Source organism: Lemur catta, chromosome 20 (genome assembly GCF_020740605.2).
Source record: "Lemur catta isolate mLemCat1 chromosome 20, mLemCat1.pri, whole genome shotgun sequence".
Taxonomy (NCBI): domain Eukaryota; kingdom Metazoa; phylum Chordata; class Mammalia; order Primates; family Lemuridae; genus Lemur; species Lemur catta.
The window spans coordinates 8,895,582-8,912,003 of record NC_059147.1 but is presented as its reverse complement, the minus strand read 5'-3'; the positions used below and the strand labels follow the sequence as shown (position 1 = coordinate 8,912,003).

At 34.1% G+C, this 16,422-nt stretch overlaps 1 protein-coding gene across 7 annotated transcripts in view; it reads right to left on the bottom strand.

The window, feature by feature from the left end:
* CHD9 (chromodomain helicase DNA binding protein 9) overlaps window positions 1-16,422 on the bottom strand; it is a 230,199-nt gene that overhangs the window by 88,625 nt on the left and 125,152 nt on the right. For all 7 annotated transcript variants that reach the window (XM_045533756.1, XM_045533761.1, XM_045533759.1 and 4 more), the window contains 5 exons: window positions 8,786-8,897; window positions 4,146-4,292; window positions 2,383-2,451; window positions 2,244-2,299; window positions 1,133-1,250 (listed from right to left, as the gene is read on the bottom strand). In XM_045533756.1, the coding sequence (XP_045389712.1) occupies window positions 1,133-1,250; window positions 2,244-2,299; window positions 2,383-2,451; window positions 4,146-4,292; window positions 8,786-8,897 (502 nt within the window). The remainder of the gene's footprint in view (window positions 1-1,132; window positions 1,251-2,243; window positions 2,300-2,382; window positions 2,452-4,145; window positions 4,293-8,785; window positions 8,898-16,422) is intronic.

Sequence of the window (16,422 nt, the reverse complement as noted above, 5' to 3'; positions counted from 1 at the left end):
GGGGGCAAACAGATATCATGTACCACCTGATATCATTTACTGAGAATAAAGCATCACTTCTATGGTGTTCTTTTAAAAAATGCCTAACCTGAATTGTGATGAAACACTACGCAACCCCAAACTGAGGAACGTTTTACGAAATAAATGAGCTGTACTCTTAAAAAATGTCCAAGAAATGAAAAACAAAGACTTGACTAAGGAAGACATTACAACTAAATGCAACATGCGATGCTGGATTACGTTCTGAACTACATAAACACACACACTTTTTTTATACCATAAAAAACACTAGTGGAACAATTAGTGAAATATGAATAAGGTCTGTAGATGAGATAATAGTACCACATCAATGTTAACTGTACTATTTTTATGTAAAGCAATGTATTTGTTTTTAGGAAATAAATACTAAAGCATTTACAACTCACTTTCAAATGGTTGAGAAAAAATGTGTGTGCATGACAGAAAGAGAGATGGAGAGAGAGAGAATACAAATGATAAAGCAAACACGGTAAAATAATAACATTTGGAAATCTAGTTAAAATGTGTGTGGGAATTTGCCTTATAATTATTTTGTTTAAAAGAAAAAGTTTTTTAAAATTTCTAATTAAAAAAATTTAGAGGAATTTAAAACTGCTCTAAAAAAATAGTGCATTTGAAAAAAATTTAGAGCAGTAAAGAACATCGAACCATTTAGAGAGGCCTAGCAAAGTAAATGAATTTTTTCAATGATGCTCTGTTCACACACACACAAGGCTGGTATAGAAAATATGCAATATATTTCATGTACTGAAAAATCTTATTTTCTGTTTATTTGCAACATTATTGCCTCCTTTACTTGAATAACTTTGCTGATAAATTCTTTGTGATATTAACACACCCATATTCAACTCTAACTATTGAAATACAGGCTAACTTAAAAGTACAAACATTATCTCCTGTTCTGAATTATCAGTGTTCCTGTTCCAGCTAGTCTCCAAACTAATTTTGGGAAGAGAAAAATACTATATGTAGATAGCATTTGTATTCAAATATCAACGTTGGAAGCCTAAGAATTAAAATAATAATTTTTGATAAATAATACTACATGTGTTCAGAGTCCAACACATAATAGTCTTATTTATTTTTTTCTTACGTCTGCAAAAAAATGTGCTCTTTGTGCTTGTCTCAATTTGAATCGTTTGATTTTCTGCTGGATCCTTTTATCTTTCAAAAGTTGCTGTTCTGTGGCCCACTCACAGTGAAGATAGGAGCTAAAATTTTTATAAAAGCAATATATTAGAATAATACAGAAAACCATGTATTTCTAGATGTATTTTAATCATAACATCCAATGCAAAATATTACTTTCAACCTTACAAATAGGAAGCTTATCATTTCATTTAATTTTAATAGACTCCATATAGTTTCTATTATAAAATAAAGTCAATGTGATCACTATATCCTAAGGAGATTGTACTCTAAAAGGTCTACAATTTGCCATTATAGAAACAGAATGATAAAATGATTAAAAGTTTAACAGCAAGATGTGATTTATCTTTTATTTTTTTCACATAAATAGTTTTGTCATGATTAGAAAGCTGATTTGCTTTGAAACCAACATAATTTTAGTTAAAATGCTTTCATGGAGGTATAGAGAAAAGTTGAAAAGTAAACAAAAAAAAGAATAATGATTTTCCCACAATTACCAACTCTTAATTAATTTACCTAGGACCAAGATTAAAATTTAAACTTCTAATGTCAAATCATCACATTGTGTACAACTGACACAAAAAACTTAAAGATCAGAAATGCTTTCCTTTTTTAAGAGATAAGGTCTAGCTATATTGCTCAGGCTGGCCTTGAACCCCTAGGCTCACACAGTTCTCCTGTCTCAGCCTCCTGAGTAGCTGGGACTACAGGTAGATCAGAAATGTCTTTTATAAAAACAATACAAGTACAATGAGTAATGTCTCTAATTTATAAAAGCATATTTTATAAAGATTCCTGCATTTTGATAATATTTAACATTTTCTGGGGGAAAAAAATTGAGTTTTAACATGAAAGGTTTTCAAACAGACCGTTTTCACTTTTTAATGATTTTTAGGTTCATGCAATTATAAAGAATAAAAATTATCATTAAAAATGTATATAAAAATGAAAAGCATAATTAATTTTAACTTTACGTATTTATATATTATTATTAAATATATTAATTTATATCTCAGTCGACATCTTTTGATTATTTTTCTAACTCAAATACTTACTAATTCTTGTATTTTACAAAAAATTCTTCTGTATCAATCATCACTCCAGGTGATATCTAAGAAAATAAAATCAATAATTGTGACTCTTTTAAACAAGCCAGAGAATATAAAGTGTAAAATGTAATGCACTGTTACTTACTTCCTTTTTTACAATTCTAGAAGATAGTATTTTGTCTACAATTGCAGCATCTTCTTCACTAGGATTCTCCTATGCAGATGAGGGGAAAAAAACAAGATGGAATGCATTCAGAAAAATCTTTTAGTTGCCACTTTGTGTGTTTATGAATAACACTAATATTCAACAAAAATTTATTTACATAAGTGCTGGGCACTATGATAAATATTAAGAATACAAAAATGGAAAAAATACATCACCATTGTTATTATCTCTGTTATCATCTACGTCATCATGATCATAGTAAACAGTTGTGATTTTTTTTTAAAGGCAGAGTCTCATTCTGTCACTGGGCTAGAGTGCAGTGGCATCATCATAGCTCACTGTAACCTCAAACTCCTGGGCTCAAGCGATTCTCTTGCCTCAGCCTCCAAGTTAGCTGGGACTACAAATGCATGCCACCACACCTGGCTAATTTTTCTATTTTTTGTAGAGACAGGTTCTTGCTCTTGCTCAGGTAGTTCTCAAACTCCTGGCCTCAAGCAATCCTCCTGCCTCAGCCTCCCAGAGTGCTAGATTACAGGTGTGAGCCACCTCACCTGGCCCCATATTGGGCTTTTTAACCTGCTAGGCATTATTCTAAGCACTTTTCACATATTAACTAATTTAATCTATCATCATCTCCATTATTACCACCAAGGTCTCTGGCTCACTCAGCTATCAATGAGTGGCTTACAATGCAGACAAGGGGGACTAAAAGAATTATAGAAGAGTAAAGTGCATATGCAAGGCATAGAGGTGTCAAAACATGGCATTCTGGTTAACTATGTTCATAAAACAGATGGCTAAGTTGCAGGAGATGAAAACAGAAAATCCAAAGGGCTTTAATATACTATGCTTAAAAGGCATCATTATTTTTATAAGATTTAGGAAACCCCATTCAATCTAGCAATTCCACTACTAGGTATCTACCCATAGAAAAAGAAGTCATTTTATAAAAAGGACAACTACACCCAAATGTTTATTGCAGCACAATTCACAATTGCAAAGATATGGAATCAATGTATGAGTAGATAAAGAAAATGTGGTATATGTATACCATGGAGTAGTTCTCAGCCATAAAAAGGAATGAAATAATGTCTTTTGCAGCAACTTCGATGGAATTGGAGACCATTATCCTAAGAGAAATATTTCAGGAATGGAAAAACAAATACCACATGTTCTTACTTATAAGTGGGAGCTAAACGAAGGGTATACACAGTCATAAAGCAGTGTAATGGACACTGAAACTAAGAAGCGGGAGAGTGGGGGGAGGGGCAAAAGCCTATCTATTGGGTACCTTGTACACTATTCTGGTGATGGGTATACTGAAAGCCCTGACTTCAGCATTATACAATTCAGTCATGCAAAAAAACCCCACTTGTAACCTCCTAAATCTACTGAAATTTAAAAAAGAGAAAAAAACCATTAGAGGAGTTTTCAGTAGAAAAATTAATGTGATTAGACTTGTAATTTAGAAATACTTTGCAGAAAGGATAGAGTTTGGAGGAGTTTTAGGAATATATATTTAGGAGGTAGAAAATGTGGTGACAACTTGGATGAAGAAGCAAAGGAAAACGAGGAAAGGATAAATCCTTAGGTTTCTAATTTGAATGACAGTCAACTAATAATATGGAATCCCGGAGGATAGGTTGGAACAGTTTTTAGGAGGAAAAACAACCTAAGTATTTTATAGAATTTATATTGGTTTAAAATGTTTTATAGTCATAATCCCAAATATGCCTTACCACAAATAATTGTAAAGGCTGTTCACCAGGTAAAGGAGCTGAATTCTTTTTTATTTTCATAGAGCATTTAACCTCTTCTTCAGATTGTTTCCCTTCAGCATCTTCTGTGTATTTTTTTCTTTTAATTTGTCGATTTGATCTTCTTTTCTGTAACGAACCACAAGGATCAGATTGATATATTTTGAAATAACAGTTTTTAAAATCACTACCCCTAAAGTCGGCAATTTTATACATTAAATTTTTAAAATTACATTCAATGCTCATCTTTTCCTCTCTTTCTTTTTAACTAAAGGAGTATAATTTGCCCTTTGCCACAAGCTTACAACCTTCCTAAAGTTTTACTTCCAATAATTTCAGATAACAAAGATTAGTAATACCTTTATTACCTTTCTTTGGAAATTGTTAAGAATAAAGGGGTCTCTCTTTTTAAAAACTATTTCACACGTTGGGCAAAATATGCTTTATTAGTAATACGTTTATTACTGTATTACTTTTCTTTAGAAACTATTGTTAAGAATAAAAAGTTATCTGTTTTATTTACGTATGTCACATCTTGGGCAATACATATTTTAAACTATTAATACTTTCACAGTTTTGCCCCAAATCTAAAATGTGTATCAGATGAATACTGGCTAAATAATTAACTGGGGACATGAACCTAGAAGAAGACATTAAATAATATTTGCCAAAACTTGTGAAACTGTGTTTAAAGCAGAATAAAATAAAATAATATAAAATATTTTAAAGTAAATATACAAGATAATAAAGAATTAAATCTACCAAATAAATTAAATTTGAATGAAGGAAGAAATTGTTTCACTAACCTTACTAGCTTTCCTTGAAAATAAAGAATATCACTATCATCAAACAAAATTAAGCCTTTTACAAAGTATTATAAAGTAATATAATTTTTAAATAATCTAAGTAATTTAAAATTGGGACTCAAAATACACATGGCTTTACTTACCTCCCTAAATATCTAATATTTGTTTCAAAAGTTTTGTATTGCAAGGAAAACTCAAAAAAAAAAAAAAAGACTCACAAAGTTACAAATCTTTTGATGTTTCCACTATAAAAGCAAAATCTCAAGTTGGTCTGAAAATTCAAAGGGGCTTAGATTTACTTTTTTCACTTCCCTAAAACCTCGTGGAGTAGAGGCAGCCCAGCCAACTGTTCTACTGCTCAACATTTGGTAAATCTATCCTTTCTTTATTCTATTCCATTTTCTTCTATATATTTAGTAACTTTCACAACACTCCCCAAAAATGGAACGAGCAAAACAACCCACATGTTCTTCTTTTGGTTTCTGCCTGTCTTCTGTTTGCCAGGTCTTTCATTTATTTCCATAGCCATGACAAAATTGGCTGAGTCAGGGCTGCAGTGTGGGTACAAACTCTTATTTATATCAAGTAAGATTACAGTGGCCTTAACATCATGCTGCTGACTCTTTCTCTTATGAAAAGTAGAATATTAAGAGAAACAAAGGCACTAATATGGTCAGTCAAATGTGTTAGACAACTCCACACCTCATTTAGGATGAGTCACTGTCTCTTGGCCATGAAGACATTTAGATTTTCAAACCTCAAAGTAACACTTCTATAGGAGACAGGCAGGTGGGCATATAAAAATTATAATAAAAGGACTACTAGAAACCAAATTTTCCCACATCCTATTTTGGAAAACATATGTATTATTTATTTTTCCCTGGTGAGGAAAATTCTATGGATTTCTAATGCTAAGCTAAAAGAATATTTAGAATTCTATTATGGGCATGATATAGTTCTTAATGTTCAAGAATAGTTTAAACTAATAAACCACTGTGACGTTTATTATTCTAAAAATAACACGTTTTGATTAATGTCTCACTAGGCATGACTTCTAAATAATGAAGTTTGAGAATAATTCAGTACATTTTTGGAAAATTCTGTTAGATGTTTTCAGTATTATAGTTTCCTTTCTGGTCACTTAGGTATCTGTTAGTACTTAGAAATATCTCAGTTAGGCCGAGCGCGGTGACTCACGCCTGTAATCCTAGCACTCTGGGAGGTCGAGGCGGGCGGATTGCTTGAGCTCAGGAGTTCAAGACCAGCCTTAGCAAGAGTGAGACCCCGTCTCTACTAAAAATAGAAAGAAATTATCTGTCCAACTGAAATATATATATTGAAAAAATTAGCTGGGCATGGTGGCGCATGCCTGTAGTCCCAGCTACTCGGGAGGCTGAGGCAGTAGGATCGTTTAAGCCCAGGAGTTTGAGGTTGATGTGAGCTAGACTGACGCCATGGCACTCACTCTAGCCCGAGCAACAAACCAAGACTCTGTCTCAAAAAAAAAAAAAAGAAAAAGAAAAAGAAATATCTCAGTTAGTCTTTAGTAAATAGTAAATGAGTGACCTGAAAGAATCCTTCAAACTCACAAAAAGTGCACACCCAGGTAATTCTTCACAAAATAGAATGAGGACCACTTATTGTAAAACTCCTCCTTTATCCTATGAAGACTTTATCAATCTAACAGATTAATTAAAAGGTCCATGAAAGTATGAGATTATAGATGATTTTACCATAAATTATATGCCACTAGGGTATATAGTTATACATTAACAAGGTAAAGCCAAGCAAGGTCTCACTCTCGCCAGTGATCTTTCTGTCATACAACATCTTTACTAGTTTAAAAATATAAAAATTAATCTGATGTCCCTATTTTTGGCTAATGTGCTTTTTTCTGGCTTTCTATTTCCATAATGTTTTTTAAAGCACAATTTGAAATATGGATAAATTCTCCCTTCTAATTTCTTATTTCTACCTTGTCTCTTATGCGTTAAAGGCTTCCACACATCAGCCCATGGTACTTTGCATAAGAAGACAGAAGCATTATGCTTTTAAGTAACTAATATAGTACTTCACTATGATAACATATCACTTCTTTCCTATAATGATCCTAATAGTATGATCTGTTGCAGGGGCTATCTATCTATCTATCTATCTATCTATCTATGTATTTATTTATTTATGAGACAGAGTCTTACTCTGTTACCTGGGCTAGAGTGCCATGGCGTCAGCCTTGCTCACAGCAACTCAGACTCCTGGGCTCAGGCAATCCTCCTGCCTCAGCCTCCCAAGTAGCTGGGACTAAAGGCATGTGCCACCATGCCCGGCTAATTTTTTCTATACATATTTTTAGCTGTCCATATAATTTCTTTCTATGTTTAGCAGAGACAGGGTCTCGCTCTTGCTCAGGCTGGTTTCGAACTCCTGAGCTCAAACGATCCGCCGGCCTCGGCCTCCCAGAGTGCTAGGATTACAGGCGTGAGCCACCGCACCCCGGCCTGGTATTTTTTAAAAACATTTACATCTCTAAATATAGTTGGACTTCTGAAATAGTCTCTATTAAGATTAAAGGTAACAAAATTAAATACCAAATCATATTTTTAGATTTCCACCTGACTCCAAAGCTTAATTAGTTTCTAAAATTTCAAATCTTGACAATCCCCTGCTGTGGTTGAAAGCTATATGGACCTTTCCATGATTTATATGATGACATAATTATTATATAATGACACTATGTCAATCATAGAGATTTATAACTATTAGAAAATATTTCTTTCCTTCACCATTTTTTGTGTGTGTGTGTTAAAACAACACACCTGTCAAAGCAACCTCATACTATAGTGAAAAGCACGGAAGAAATGTACATGTTGACTATCCTACTGTTTCATTGTTTGGTAACGGCATAATGGAAAAATGGCCAGCATTATTCTAGTAAAAATTAAACTAAATTTTCTCATATTGAATAAGTTAAATATAAGTTTGCCTAAGTTAAGGATAACATATGAAGAAAAAGCCAGGCCATATAATATTAGGAGCTTCAATCACTGCCCTTACCTCAACTCTTGCAGCAGCCCAGGAGCCTTGAGCCACTACTCTCCCATTGGATAAGAAGCTGCATAAGGAAGAAGAAAGGCCATTCAGGGGCTTTCTGGCCCCATAATTCAACAAATGCCACCACCCCTACGGCCTACAATTGTATTTTAATTATTAGAGGGCAGAGGGTGGCCTGAATTATTATGACCTTCACTATATATAATTTTTAACTTGACAGAGTTATTTTGAATATCCACCTATTCCAAAAGCAAAAAAGGCAAAATGTACAGTATTTAGGTCTACATTAGGGGATTTTAAGAATAATTGTTTATCTTTTCTTCAACAGAAGCACAGACTAAAGGAATTATTTCTAGGAATGAGTCAATCCATTTGCTTTGTCATTTGTAGGTGATTTAAAAAGTTAATATCTCCATCATTAAGTTCATTTGAAAGCACTCTATAAGTACAGGATAACATCACTAGATACTTCTCCATACTAAAAGCCATCGAGGACTTTGTACTGTTACTTAACCTCTTTGGGCTTCAATTTCACTATCTGAAAAATGAGGGGTTCTGAGAGAATATGTAAGTTTCCTCCCACATCTAATATTCTATGGTAATACTACTAGGGGCATATTGTAATAACGCTATCTTATAAGTTCTACCATACAATAAAATGTATTTTTACTATTAAACTACAGTGTCAAAATCTATAAGGCAACATTATGCTACCTAAGTAATCCTAACAATGTTTCTTCTCTCAGAAAAAATTTTAATACTCACTTGAGAGTCTTGATCTTTCAATGTATGCTGTGGCATCTGCTCTGCATCAGATATTTCATCTGAAGACTCATTCTTTCTTTTTTGTTTCTTACCCAATGTAATAATGAGTTTGCTGTTTCAAGAGGAAAAGAATAAACAGTAAGAACTCTTTGCATTTTCCCATTTTTGGCCAAATTAAGATTGCCATGATAAACTTTCTTCCATTTTATATCACTTGCATGTCCAATCAAGGATGATAATTGCCCTGAAATCCATAATGACATTTTCAAAACATAAACTCTGTTATAATGGAACAAACATAAACCAATACTACAGTTAACGTATTTCTAAGCATTGAAAGGCAGACAAATCCTATCACTTGTTTTTCAGGCTCAAGATTACTTTTCATGGGAAAAATTTCAGGTGATATAACTGTATTTAATAATAAAAATAATTCATTTATTATCTTGCAGATTTGGAATGAAGCATTTTTTTCTCTTATTAAATTCCACTTACTGTCCTTGAATCCCTCCTATTCCCTAAAATCATCTACTTCTTTCTATCCAACAGTAATTTCTCCCTTAAGTATGAGAATTTAACAATTGTTCTTTAATTCCTTCATTTATGTTAAGGCTTATCTCAGCTTATTGTGTGTTCCTGAAGAGTAAAAACTATTATTTCTTATATTCCTACAGTATATATATATATATATATATATATATATATATATATATATATACATACACACACATACATACATACATATATATATACATACATATATATATATACATATATACACACACACACAGTATATATATATATACAGTGTATACTATATATATACACACACACATCAGTATATCTTTATATATGTATGTTTATATACATTAATATTTACACAAATACATATTAAATAGAACTATCTAAAATGAAGGTTTTTTTCTTTCCTTGATGCAGGTATAAGTACAGAACTCCACATTTCCTTATCTGCTTCAACAGACACAGGGACATAATCTTTTTTCAAAAATTTCGATAAATTTGTGAGTACAGATGTAGTTTTGCTACATGGACATACTGTATAACAGGGAGGTCTGGGCTTTTAATACACCCATCACTTGAGTAGTGTACATTGTACCCAATAGGTAATTTTTCATCCCTCAACCCTCCCTCTCCCACCTAGACGCATAATCTTAAAGCACCACACTAATCATAAACCACGCTAATTACTAATCAGCAAAATTCTATTTTAGTTATCTGTATTCCAAAAATTGAAAACTCACCCAATACTTTCGGGTATATTCATCAGAAAAATATCAGAATTCTTTCAGCAATTATTTACTTACATGGGAGAACTTGGAGGTTAACAGAATGCATTTCGAAATCATAGGGTCAAAGATTTAAACCTTGACTCCTCCATTTACCTATTCGTGAGACACGGGGCAAATCAATTAATCTCTTTTAGCCTTAGTTTCCTTGCCTGGAAAATAGGGATATTATAGTAGCTATTTCCACTGTTGTTGAGAATTAAGTAGGATAATTTATATTTGCTATTACTATGTCGTGACACACAATAATTTCTCAACTAATGGTAATTACTTCTAATTATTATATGCCAGGCACTTTCCCAGGTTCTAGGAATTGAAAATAAAGTGACACAGTTTCTAACCTTAAAGTATCACAGACTATGATCATAGTTAAAATGCTACAGTGGAGGTTAGCTTAGGATGCAATGTGAACTGAAGAGTATAAAGGAGGCTTTACAGAAAAGATAAAGTTTGAGATAGGAATTGTATGATGAACAGGAGTTTAACAGGTAGTGAAAGAAGAGGCAGGGTACATTACAGAGAGGGTGATACTACAGAAGAATGAGGAGAATATGTAGTAGAATCAGTGTGACAGGAACATATAGAGTACACACAGAAGGATGAAGCAGAGAGCTGGAGAGCTATATAGGGTACAGATCACAGAAGGCCTTGTATGACATATAGAGAGCTAACATTTTAAGGTCAGCTTTTAAAATTTTTAAGAAATGGGGTCTTGCTATGTTGCCCGGGCTGGTCTCCTGGCCTCAAGGGATTCTCCTGCCTCAGCCTCCTGAGTAGCTGGGACTACAGGCATGGGCCACTGTTCCTGGCTAAGGTCAGTTTTTAAGCTCCACAGGGCAAGGGGTTTTTTGTTTGTTTGTTTGTGTTTTGAGACAGTCTCACTCTGTTGTCTGGTCTAGAGTGACATGGCATCAGCCTAGCTCACAGCAACATCAAACTCCTGGGCTCAAGCAATCCTCCTTCTCCTGAGTAGCTGGGACTACAGGTACGTGCCACCATGCCTGGCTAATTTTTGCTATTTTTAGTAGAGATGGGGTCTCACTCTTGCTCAGGCTGGTCTTGAACTCGTGAGCTCAGTGATCTTCTCCCCTCGGCCTCCCAGAGTGCTAGGATTACAGACAGACAGGTGTGAGCCACCGTGCTCGGCCGAGGGCAGGAATTTAAAAGGAACCTCTCTTGTTCATCATTGGCAACAAATGTTTAATGAATAGACACTGAGATATTTTGAATACATGAAAAAATAAAGCAATTGGAAGATAAACGAATTTTAAGCAAGGGAACAATGTGACTATAAGAAAGTAAAATGTAAGGCAGGGAAACCAGTAATAAGGCAAATGACAACTCAGGTGAAAGAAAAAAGTGTAATCTAGGGCCATGGCAATGTGAATGAAGAAGTGAAGAAAGATATAATTTTTTATTGTGGAAGAGGACTCAACAGGACTTGGTTATTGACTGATGTGAGGCAAGAAAAAGTTGTAGAATGATTTCTCCCTACGTTATTCCTGTATTGATATGATTACCATGTTCAACAGGATAATGGTAATTCTTACTTGATGTCCCACCTGTAGTGTTCTGAATATGTGAAGAAAGCAAATAAGAGTAAAAAATATAGCTTACGTTGGAAGCAAAAAAGCAGAGGCATACAAGAAGATATTCTGAAACATTAAGGAACCAACCATAGTTACACTCCATTCCTTTCCATCACTTTCATTGTTTATTTCCTCCCTCTACTTGTACCTTTTCCTTATTCTCGGTTCCCTCCTAAAATAAAAATTTCCCTTGAGGCTATATTTACTGTTAGATACCACATGATCTTGTTCCTCCTCCTTCTTATCCACAAGTTCTCAAAAAAGTCATTTCCGTTTCATTCCTCAACCCACTATAATCTGAACTCTTGAAACTAGTCTTCATATTCATAGCTTCCACTTAATCAGTGTTTACTATGAGTCAGCCTCTGTGCTGACTTTACACGCATTCTCTCACTTGATGTCCATACAACTCTGAGAGGCAAGCATTATTATTTTAAAAGGAGAGGAAATTGAGGTTTAGAGAGGTGAAATAACTTGCTCAAAGTCGTACATATAATAAAAATAGACAGAAATTAAGTATACCTTACTCCAAAGCCTGAACTCCTAACATCTAAGTCCACAAATGACCTTTAAAAGCCCAAATCCAATAGAAATTTTTACCTAGTGACTTACAACTAACACTGTTTCCTTTTTGTACTCTTCTTGACTCCATGATGCAACAGTCTTCTGGTTCTTGCTAAAATTTCTCTCCCTAAATTTTGGCTCCTTTTTCTCTATCTACTCCTTCAATGTTGGCTTTCAGCAGCATTCAGTCATTGACAACTCTTCTCTGCCAGTCTCTTAAACTTTGGTGTTTCTCGAAGTTCCGTCTTCAGCCTTCTTCCCTCTCTACAAACTGTGCCTGGGTGATTTAATTTAATCTATTCTTAACTACCACTTAGAAGTTAAAGATTCTCAAATCTCTTATCTCTAGCTCAGACCTTTTCCCCAAACTTCCCCAAACCCATATAATCAATAGCTTATTAGACATATCCATGTGGATATGTCTAAAAGGTATCACAATTTTAAAATGCCCCCAAATCCAATCCTTCATTTTCTGTAAACCTAATAGTCCAACAGTCTACTAATATTAAAGTATAATGTAAATTCAGAAAAATGCACACATAAGAGTACCACTCAGTGAATTCTCTCAAACTGAAAATACCTGTCTAAACAGCTCCAAATCAAGAAATAAGACATTATTAGCTTCCCAGAAGCCCCTTCTCATGCCTCTTCTAGTAAGAATCTACTCCTGAGGGTACCCAATAACCTGCTTATGATTATTTGCTACATCCTAGGACACTTGTCCAGATGATTTTCAATGGCAAGGTCACAGACAATACTAAGTAAAATTGGGTAGTAGAAATAGGAATATGATACTTTTTCCTACTTGCTATCCCTCTCCAACCTAAATGGGTATTTTCAACTAGTCTGTAGATGAGAACACCACTAGTAAGAGGAGACTTTAGTTGCTTAAATAACAATTTCCCATGAAATGCAAATCAAATCCTGTTAATACAATGCCTTTTAATACATTGCTTAACAAGGCATTTTCTTGATAAGCTAAATGAATTATGTGAAATACATATTCTGATACAGTATCGATGTGGCTGCTTAAAGGCTCAAGTCCCACTGAATAAAAACTTCAATAAAATGAGAAGCAGATATTTAAATTTTTGTTAAATTTATAAATGATTATGAAGCAGTAATGCTGTTCCTTTACAGTGGTAGGAGGAGATTAAAGGAAGATTCTCTAAGGACAAAGGACTAAGCTGCTTAAACATTTTTATAGATAAATATTACCTAAATCTCTAGAAAATAAATCCTAATTAATAGGTATTAACTACCAAACCAAACTTAAATACCCACCCCCTCTGGTGGTGGGGATAGGTTAGATAAAAATGTTTCCATCACACCTGAGATAAGCTTTCATTGTCTTAATTGTTAGAAAATTTTACCTAAAAACAAAAAAGGAACTTATATATTTTATTTTCCATATATTCTGTATTTTTCATCCAACATTGTTCTCTAGGCCTGGAATAGCATCCTATTTCATAACACTCATTAACCATTTTTAACAACTCAGGCAAAAATCTTTTTCAAATTCCAACTTTGTATGAGATATTTCAGATACAGCAGTTTACCACTGAACCTTTTTAAGTCTAAAATGTTACACATGCCCTTTCTATTTTAAAAGCGTACATGTCCACGATAGGAAAAGAGGCCAATTCCGAAGTTATTCTTGACTGACATAATTGTGAGTTTAAAAAAAAAGTATAAGCCAAGTGTGGTGGCTTGTGTCTATAGTCCCAGCTACTTGGGAGGCTGGTCACTTGAGCCTAGGAGATTGATGCCAGCCTGGGCAACATAACAAGACCTCATCATTAAAAATACAAAAAAAAAAAAAAGTGTGTGTGCACACACTTTAACTATATACATATATTTAAAGATTTAAAAATTAGGATTATTTACATGGAACACTGAATCTTGAACACCCTAAAGTCATATCAATTTGTTGTACATTCTAAAATGGCACCTAGGTAATACTATAAAGGGGAACAATTAATTAGGTTGTTATCAGATCAGTAGTTCCTAAATGTGTGGGGCAGGCTTTATTAGAAAGCCATCTATTTAAAATACGAATTCCTCATAAGGAAACATCAGACAAACTCAAATTTAGAGACATGCTACAAAATAGCTAGCCATTATGCTTCAAAAGTGAAAATATCTTAAAAGAAAAAGACTGAGTAATTATCCCAAATTGGAGGAGACGACAAGATGCAATATAAAATCCTGAATTGGATCCTGGCCAACAAAAAAGGGGAACTGACAAAATTTGCATGTGGTAGGCAAATTAGTTAATAATATTATATAAATGTTTATTTCCTGGTTTTGATAATTGTGCTATGATTACACAAGATGTTAACATTTGGGAAGCTGGGTAAAGAGCCTAAGGGAACTGTGACTTATTTTTGCAAGTCTGACATTATTTGAAGATTAAAATTTTAAAAAATAATAAATCAGATTTGTGTGTCCCAACCTCAGGATTCTGATCCAGTTAGTGGAACCCTAATGTGACTGTTAAAATATTCCCTATGAATTCTGATGCTCTACCAGGTTTGGGAAACACTAGCTCAGAGAATGTTAATTAGTATAGAAAACTCTAGGAATAAATATTCAGGATAATGAAATTATTTTAGAGAGCATTTAAAATTTCAAAGTGCCTTTGGCTACAATATCTCAGTTGATTCTGAGAAAAACTCTAAGATAGGCAAGGGAGGTATTGGTTCCACCATACAGATAATGAAAGTTCAGCTCTAAAAGATGAAAAAAAAGGGCTGGGCATGGTGGCCCATGCCTATAATCCTAGAACTCTGGGAAGCCAAGGCGGGAGGATTGCTTGAGGTCAGGAATTTGAGACCAGCCTGAGCAACATAGTGAGACTCCATCTATACAAAAAAATAGAAAATTTAGCTGGGCATGGTAGTGTGCACCTGTAGTTGCAGCTACTCAGGAGGCTGAGGCAGGAGGACTGCTTGAGCCCAGGAGATTACAGTGAGCTATGATGATGCCACTGTACTCTAGCTCAGGCAACAGAGGGAGACCCTGTCTCAAAAAAAAAAAAAAAAAGAAAGAAAAAACTACCAAAGTCACACATCTAGTAAAAGACAGTAAAAGTCTCTTTATTCCTAGATTACTATTTCCAACATATCTTACTGACTTTAAAATAAAATGACACATATATTTCAACCAGTCAGCAGATATTTAATATCAATAAACACAGCTTGGGCTGGGCACGGCGGCTCACGCCTCTAATCCTAGCACTGTGGAAGGCCAAGGTGGGAGGACTGTTTGATGTTTGAGGTCAGTAGTTTGAGACCAGCCTGAGCAAGAGCAAGACACGGTCTCTACTGGAAATAAAAAAAATTAGCCAGGCGTGGTGGCATGCTCCTGTAGTCCCAGGAGTCCTCGGGAGGCTGAGGTAGGAGAATCACTTGAGCCCAGGAGCTGGAGTTTGTAGGGAGCTATGATGACAGTACTGCACTCTAGCCAGGTCAACAGAGCAGTACTCTGTCTCAAAAAACAAACAAACAAAACAAAACAAGAGAAAATACAGTTTAATGCCTAAAGAGAAATATAAAACTATATTATCTTTTAGTAAATTTTTAAGATTTAAGTTTATCTGACTTTCAAGCAACTGGATATCTCTATTGCCTATAAAATGACAACAAATAGCCATAAGTGTTATCTGAAGGAAGTCAGATGTTTCAAAAACAGAAAAAATAAAATCAGTTAAGTAATATACCCAATAGAGTTTACTGTATTAATTCTAAAATAAAACTTCTTTATAAATGAAAATAAAATTTTGTTAAGAATACATTCTTCAAATAAACTGACAGTTTGCTATTCTAAGGAGAAATATCTCCAAGGTAAACAAGTAACAAAGTAATACAGAATTTAAAATGGAATATATTAATAATAAAGGCTTTATGCAAGCTTTTTTCTTTTTTTGGAGACAGGGTCTTGCTCTGTCACTGGGGCTAGAGCGCAGTTGCACAGTCATAGCTCACTGCAGCCTAAAACTCCTAAACTGAAGTGATCCTCCTGCCTCAGCCTCCTGAGTAGCTGGGACTTCAGGCATGACCCACTGTGCCTGGCCAAGTTTTGTTTTTTAAAAACATTAAAGAAATCTGTTATCAATGTTAACAAAATGTAACAACAGATATTCAGACAAGTAAAAAAACTAAATATCAAAACATGG